The 7,932-nt window shown below is 34.9% G+C and overlaps 1 protein-coding gene across 1 annotated transcript; it reads right to left on the bottom strand.

Moving 5' to 3' along the window:
• Positions 1 to 5,189: 5,189 nt before the first annotated feature.
• Positions 5,190 to 7,401, bottom strand: LOC114278149 (uncharacterized). Its single transcript, XM_082917283.1, has 4 exons — positions 7,019 to 7,401; positions 6,579 to 6,642; positions 5,750 to 5,981; positions 5,190 to 5,656 (listed from the first exon to the last, which is right to left on the bottom strand). The coding sequence occupies exons 1-4, from the start codon at positions 7,399 to 7,401 to the stop codon at positions 5,190 to 5,192; spliced, it is 1,146 nt and encodes a 381-aa protein (XP_082773409.1).
• Between the last annotated feature and the right edge of the window lie 531 nt (positions 7,402 to 7,932).

Below are 7,932 nucleotides of genomic sequence, written 5' to 3'. Positions count from 1 at the left end.
TTGGGTTGCCTATCTGGGATAACAATTGGTATCAGAGCCTAGACTCTAGTTTGTGTGACTTAACCGTCTTAGAATAGATCATGGCAACCCCTAGTTATTCCTTACTTAAAGGAGAAGCATCCAATAAGCCACCACTGTTTAGCGGCACAAATTTTAGTTATTAGAAAACTACGATGACCATACATGTTCAATCAAATGATTATGAATGCTAGAAAATTATCTGCAATGGTCCAAAAATTCCTACCAAAACCGTAGATGGCCTTGAGGTACCAAAATCTGAAGATGAGTAGATTGAATCAGATACTAGAATGACCCAAATTAATGTTAAAACCACAAACATGTTGTACTGCGCCTTAGATGCCAACGAGTTCAACAGAATCTCCACATGTAAAGCTGCAAAAGAAATTTGGGATACGCTTATAGTGACTCATGAGGGAACCGAACAAGTTAAAGAATCTAAAGTCAGTTTGCTAGTCCATGATTATGAACTTTTTAAAATGAAGCCTGATGAAACTATTCATGAAATGTTTACTCGCTTTACTGATATTATTAATGGTTTAACTTCCCTTGACAAAATATATACTAATACTGAAATTTTAAGAAAAGTGCTTAGGTCCTTGCCAAAAAGTTGGGAGACAAAAGTCATTGCCATTACCGAAGCCAAAGATTTATCAAAGCTAAGTTTAGATGAGTTAATGTGATCTCTCTTAACTCATGAGCTTATAATGCAAGAAAGAAAAGAAAAGGAGGACAACAACAATAAAAAAGGAATAGCCTGCAAATCCACCTCGAAACATCAAGAGGATGAGGAAGATGATTCGGATGATGATGAGGAAATGACATTCATCACTAGGAATTTCAAAAGATTTGTGAAAAAGAAACAAGATGTGTGAAATTTTTCGAAAAGACTTCAACAACAGGGATTTTCAAAGAACAGAAAATCATAAAAAATCTAAGCCTGCGTTTGATTGTGTTTTGTAAATGTGATTTGAGAGTATGAGTTGTATTTTGAGTTTGTGGGTTGTAGAATTATGATTTGAGTGTAGAAAATTTGTTTGGTTATGGTTTTTAAATAGAGTGTTGAATTATGTTTTGAAGATGTATTTTGAATTAAGTTTTGAAAGTTTGATTTGACATGTGAAAGGTGAAAATTTGTTTGGTGATGTGTTTTGAAAATAGTTTTCAAAACTTAATTCAACCAATAAAAAATCATCAAACACACAACTCATATATCGATATCCATATTTTTTATCAACAATAATAACCAAACTATTTTTAAAATACTGAAATTAAAAATTGATTTTTTTTGTCAATTATTTTTTTTTTGTAATTTTTTTGAATAATTGTTTTTTCGAAATAATTTTTTCATTTTAAAATAAACCTATGTCAATTATTTTCTGCCAATTAATTTTTCTATCAATTCATTTGTAAAATACGTTTTTAATTTTTTTCTAACATTTTGTTAAAGTCAACAACTTTTGAAAGTACATATTAATAAAGAAGGAATAAATACACTAAATTTAATATTTTAAAATACAAATCATAACGTAAATCTTACAAAACATTATCAATTTTTTTTCCATTTATTACATGTTATGGATTTCGTCTAGATGTGGTAACAGAAATGCAATGCATTATTGTACCCGTTGAGCTCATATAATTGTGGGGATTGACATACGAAATGACTATTATGCCCCTCTTGACTTAAATGGAAAGTGGTTACATAGAACAAAATATAAAGGGTAAGATAGTAATTTCACTTACTTACTACCTACCCCCTATTGTTTCATAGCTGTGTGTTCAACATTGAGGTAAAGAAAAAGGAGAGGCTGCAGCTGTGTACTCAGTACACGGATGTGATATCATTAAAAAAGTAATAATATTAAAAACAAATAATATTTAACAAATAAAAAGTAAATAAAAAAAAATACAACATGAACCTTTTGAACCTCACCCTTTCTATTAAATCTGAATCTCATTCCGTTTACTACACTAACTTCACCATCTCAGAAACACCTTCTCCGGTTACATCAGAAAACAAAAATTAGAGAAATAGAGCATATCCACCATCTCATTAGGTCCTCCTTCTCCACTTCCATAATTTACAAGTTAGTTTTGATACCAGTTCATCTTTATATTAGCTTCAGACATTAGCTTCAGAGGGAAGGGAAGAGGAGGACAATCGGGCGGTCATCCCATCGGTCTACCGGCCGGTCATCCCACGGGACATCTGGCCGGTCATCCCAGCCCAGTCACCATTCCACCTCTGTATCTGTTGGCTTTGTTTCATATCTGTTCCATTTTCATTTGTTATATTTTCTGATTTCTGTTCTAATTTTGTCGCACTATCATTTATTTTTCTGATTATCAGTTTCTAAGTTATAATAAACTGTATGAAACAAACCCAATATAAATGAGAAATATCATTCCCTATGATTTTTTTTTTGTATAAAAATATGTTTCTATGACATCTGCCTAATTAAATTTTGTCACCAAATTTTTTTATATTTATTTTTTTACATAAAAATAAGTTTGTATGCACAAAAATGTACTAATGGTTGATATATTTTTCATTCATTTTTCTTACCTCTCATATGTTTTAATATACAATTTTCTTTCACTTTTGCAGTCATCATGCCAAGAATAATCATGCCAAGAACAAAACGAACCAGGCCCGAACTTGGTGAATCCTCAAACCCTGTACCACCACCACAGCAACAACATGATGGCTATCCAACTAATGATTTTGCAACATATCATCATGAACAAGCCTATGAACATTTCATTACTCGACCAATTGTTACGGGGAGAAACGTAAAACTACATTCTCAATATGATTCACTCTTACTTGGCAAATTAGATACAATGGGATGGTTACCATTAAGTAATTTACCAAATAAGATATATCCCCGTCTTCTACGATTATTTTATGTTCACTTGACACCGGGTGACCAACAAAATGAACTGTTCAGTCTTACCTCTTATGTTAAGGGGAGAAGAATCACACTCTCTCTCCGTCGTTTTGCACAAATTATTGGAGTCGAAACAGGAGATTTACAATTTTATTTTCAAAATGAGGCCGCATTAGAAAAAATTGTTGATGATGTCACTCAGATTTATAACACAATTTGTGACAACCGATTTAGCGGCACTAATTTACAAGTCAGCCATTTAAAACCTCACCTTTGTATTCTCCATCGATGGATAGTTGAAAATATCACTCCCAAAAAAGGACATTATAATACTGTTTCATGTTTTCAAGTTTACTTGTTATATTGTTTTGAAATTGGACAAAAATTAGATTTATGCTTTATATTACTAAAAGAAATGATGCTTGCAAAATTGGATACTTTGAGTGGCCGGTCACTACCTTTTGGAACTTTGTTAACCATAATTTTCAAAGCCCATGATGTGAACCTTGAAGGTGAAGGATGGATCAGAATCACTTCACCAATTTCTAAGTATACACTGACCCGAGCTGGTGGTGCTGACACCTTGATGGGCTCTATTAATCTTGAAAATGAACCAATACTTGATGAGGAAGAACCCAATGACAATGCCATGCCACCAAATGAACAACCCCATTACTAGACTGATTATTTAGCCTTGGAACAAGAACGGTACAATCAGCGCCTACAATGGGAACAACAAATGGCTAATTAGCTCAATACATTGGGTACTCGGTTCGATGAAATTGCCACCGCTCAAAACTCACTAATTCATCAATTTGGTGAGTTTCGTGTAGACTTAGAGAGACGTGCTGAACTGACAAGGAACCGCATTGATCTGATTGACCATTGAGTCACTCAGCTGTACCATCAGCATTTCCCTCCACCTCCAACACCACCTGACAAGGATGCTTAACTTGTCTAAAAATCAAATAAAATGGTTTATAGATATGGTGGCTATATTTTTTTCCCTTTTTTTGTTTTGGTTATTTATTTGGTGAGTTTTGTTGTGATTGTTTTACTTTTGTTATTTTGTTATAAACTTTTCTATTCACGTAATGAATAACAACTTGGGGTTTTTTTTGGAATCATTTAATTACATAGTTATAATGTTATAGCAATCTGTGCAAAAAGATTATGCATTGAAAAAATTATTTGTACAAAAATTAATAAATAGTACTTCATAAATGTCTACGAAATCCTTCATTTGAATAAAATGAATAAAAATTACACAATTATTAAATAATTTGTCTGCATCAATTAATTTATAAAATTAAATTACTGTTATGAAATTAAATAAAACAAGTTACAATTTAATAATATTTAATAATAAACATTTTTTTTTTTAACGAAAAGGAAAAAAATAAAGTTAATATAAACTTCTGTACAGAAAATTAAAAAGAATACCCCAGCGTTTACACAAATTATACACCCTTACTTAAAGATGTACCCAGAGAATTTTTACACATTCTTCATATAAAATAATATTTTGCTATAAAATCGGGTGATATAAAACAATAAAATATAATTTACTTTTTTATTTTATTTATTTATTATTATTATTATTTTTTTTTAAATTTTTTTTTTATTTGTTACACTTTTAAATGGTGAACTTAGCACCACCACCATCTACCACCACCAACCACTCACCACCCACCTGCCACCACCACCCAGCACCCATCACCCATCACCACCCACCACTCATCTGCCACCCACCTACCACCACCACCCATCTGCCACCACCACCCATCACCCATCACCACCCACCACCCATCTGCCACCCACTACCACCCACCTACCACCACCACCCACCACCTACCACCCATCTGCCACCACCACATTTAATTTAATGACAACATATTTATTTATGAAAGTTACTAAGAAACATATTGCATATTAATAACAACATATTTAATTGTCTTTGTTAGACTATACATAAAATTGCATATTACACATTGCATGAACAACATATTTAAGTACACATGTACTAAGAAAACCATTATCTTTATTGCCCATGCGATGATGTTTGTGTTTTATTTCGTTTCATTGCCATTTAGCCCAATCGTTGTCCTCAGTATTAGTTATCGTACAAGAAGATAAAAGAAGTCAGTAAATCACAAAAATGATGGTTGGGCGAAGTTATGTAGTAACGGTGTCATAATGACTGAAAATAGTAAAATAATTACGCATTTACAACCAGTAGTCAGTACAATATTCACTTGCCTTGTTCACATCCCTTTTCTATGCATGGTGAACATGATTTTGCCACATAGCAGTAGCAATTGCATCCCTAACGTTCGATTGGGACGTTAACCCATGTTGTGACATGTCAACGTAGTCAGCTTGGTCTCCAACAAGCCCGTCTGCTTCTGCTTTTGCGGCCATTTCATTATCAGCTTCCATAAAAAATGGATCCATAGCTGAATGCAAACGGATCCAATTGTGCACTACACAACATGCAATCACGAGAGGCCCTTGTCGTGTAGACTTGTAATTTGGCATGGACCGCAATATTGGAAAGCGCTTCTTTAAAACACCAAATGTTCTTTCTATGACACTGCGAAATGACGAATGTCGATGGTTAAACAATTCCTTAGGTCCTGCATAACGATGACCACGAAACTCTTGCAAGTGATACCGTTGAGACCGAAATGGGGCAAGAAATCCAGGCATGTTCATGAAACCAGCATCAACTAAATAGTACTTGCCTACATGTAAATAATGAATACACAGTTTTGTCAATTGATATGTACAAAAACAAACAAGGAAAAAAGTGTACCGTGTTATTCAGGGACAGTCACCATTGGGTAGGTGTGGGAACTGTAGATCAGCTCGTGTAATAGAGTCAACTAGAATAGCGTTGTCGTGAGCGCTACCTTCCCATCCAGAATTAATAAATGTGAACAACATATCGAAGTCGCAAGCTGCGAGTACATTTTGCAATACCGTTGCTTTCCGACCGCGGAATGTATTTTGTCTTGAAGCAGGGACCCATGCATCCACCAATGTGCCATCGATAGCACCGACACAATCCTAATTGACAGATATTTGTTTGATATTAAAAGTGAAACAAACTTCGATATTATTTTCATAATTAAAAAATAATAATATTTATTAACACTTATTGATATGAACAAACTTACAGGACAGCCATACTGTTCGTACCTTGAACCAGGGAAAAAACCTCCTGTCATTTAAAATTTGTCCTAGTATGTCCTCTAGGTTACGTGGTTTGATAACCGATGATGAAAGCTTGCACAATGCCCGCATAACAATTTTTATGTGCCGACAAATTATTTCCGTGGAGTGTTGAAATCTATCTGTCATTATTCGATGGCGATCATTTTATGCAAAAGTGAATAAAAAAATTTCAAGCGATTCCTCCACACTGATATGCATATGTTCCGTATCGATAAAGCCATTATGGAGTAAAGTGTCTTTCAATAAAATGAATGTTTGTGCATCCATTCGCATAACGTTCATCATTGTTTATGGATGGCCATTTAATAGGCCGAAGATGTAATCATCACCTTTGAATGGACACGTTCGCTGCGGTCGGCGACTACTTGACGCGTTGGTATGGTCATGCATTAAAGAAATCATCAAAAAATCCATAAAATCATCAACAACCTCATCCTCCTCTGATGAGAGCTCCATCGTATTGTTTTCTCTGTCGGATGACATATGCCTTTGTCTACATCACAGTAAAAGCATAATTATAAAATATGTTATTCATGCTGTAACAGTTAGCGTTATTGGTGAAACAGTAAAATTCAGAGGAGAACAAAATTTATTTAACACATGGTCATATTATAATAACAGAACATAGTTTTAATATAACAGAAAACACTTAAAAGTTCAAAAAAAAAAAAAAAAACATACGAACATAGAAAAGGAAAGAGGATATGATGGAATGAAAAAAAAATAATAAAAACCAAATCAGGAATAATGAAATCATCAAACAGTTCAGCCAAGAAGATTTGCTAACACAAGCAAAACAGAACTTCTCAGTTCACTGCAAAGTGAGGATCATGGCTAGGCGCAAATGGGTAGGAGTGCGCATAAAAAACCTTCGCCATTCCTTATCCTTGAACAGTGTCAGTGCCCTAACGTACTGCAACGGTGGTATGTCCCCAAGCTCAAGCAATGCATCTTGACATGCATCAAGGGAATAATCATCACCACCTGCACTTACAGCCTCAGTCTCATTTTCTCGTGCACGTGAATGTCCTGTTTTGGCTTGTACATAGGATGTGAAAGCTGCACACACATCATCAAACCCACTTGACCGTGACTTTTTGGAACGACCACTGTCAGTCTGGCTGGTTGCAGGGCCCCTATTGTGACTTTTTCCCTTTACTGGATCCATATACTCATCCCCGAATAAGTCAACAGGAATGGCCTCAGCAGCATCACTCCCACCAGCATCAGCGTTCCAAAATTTATTTAACATGTCATCTTATTCTTCTGAGTCAAGGGGTCCTTGTGTGGATGCTCGAGACAGGGCCCCTGTGGCACAACAATTTTCAACAATTTCTGTCATTTCTTAAAAATATTCAAACCCTTTTGTCCTAAACTTCTTCACATTTCTGCTAGCCTACAATAATTACAAAACAAGAATTAAGCACTGTATATATCATGAAATGTTTAAAATAAAATTAGAAAATAGTAAAGATTAATGGAAAACCTTATCCCAAAATTCATCGGGTGCAACAACAGTGCCTATAATAGGATCCCATCCCAGACCAGTCTGTGCCTGCAGTCGCTTAAATGTCTGGTAATCAGCTTTCAATCGCTGATATTTTTGGCGCACCTTGACAACTGTATACCGAAATACATATATGTTGTGCAACTGATTTTGTAGACGTCCCCGAATGCCCCGGGAGGGTGAGTCCCGTTCCGTTCATTTGGGGTCACTACAGCTCGAACTCTCAAATCGTCACGGTTCTTAATTTGAACCAAAGAGTCCAAATCCGACAAATCG

This window comes from Camellia sinensis, chromosome 1, assembly GCF_055761805.1.
Source record: "Camellia sinensis isolate YWXY chromosome 1, ASM5576180v1, whole genome shotgun sequence".
Classification (NCBI taxonomy): Eukaryota; Viridiplantae; Streptophyta; class Magnoliopsida; order Ericales; family Theaceae; genus Camellia; species Camellia sinensis.
The sequence above is the reverse complement of the archived record's forward strand: the minus strand, read 5'-3'. Positions and strand labels throughout refer to the sequence as shown.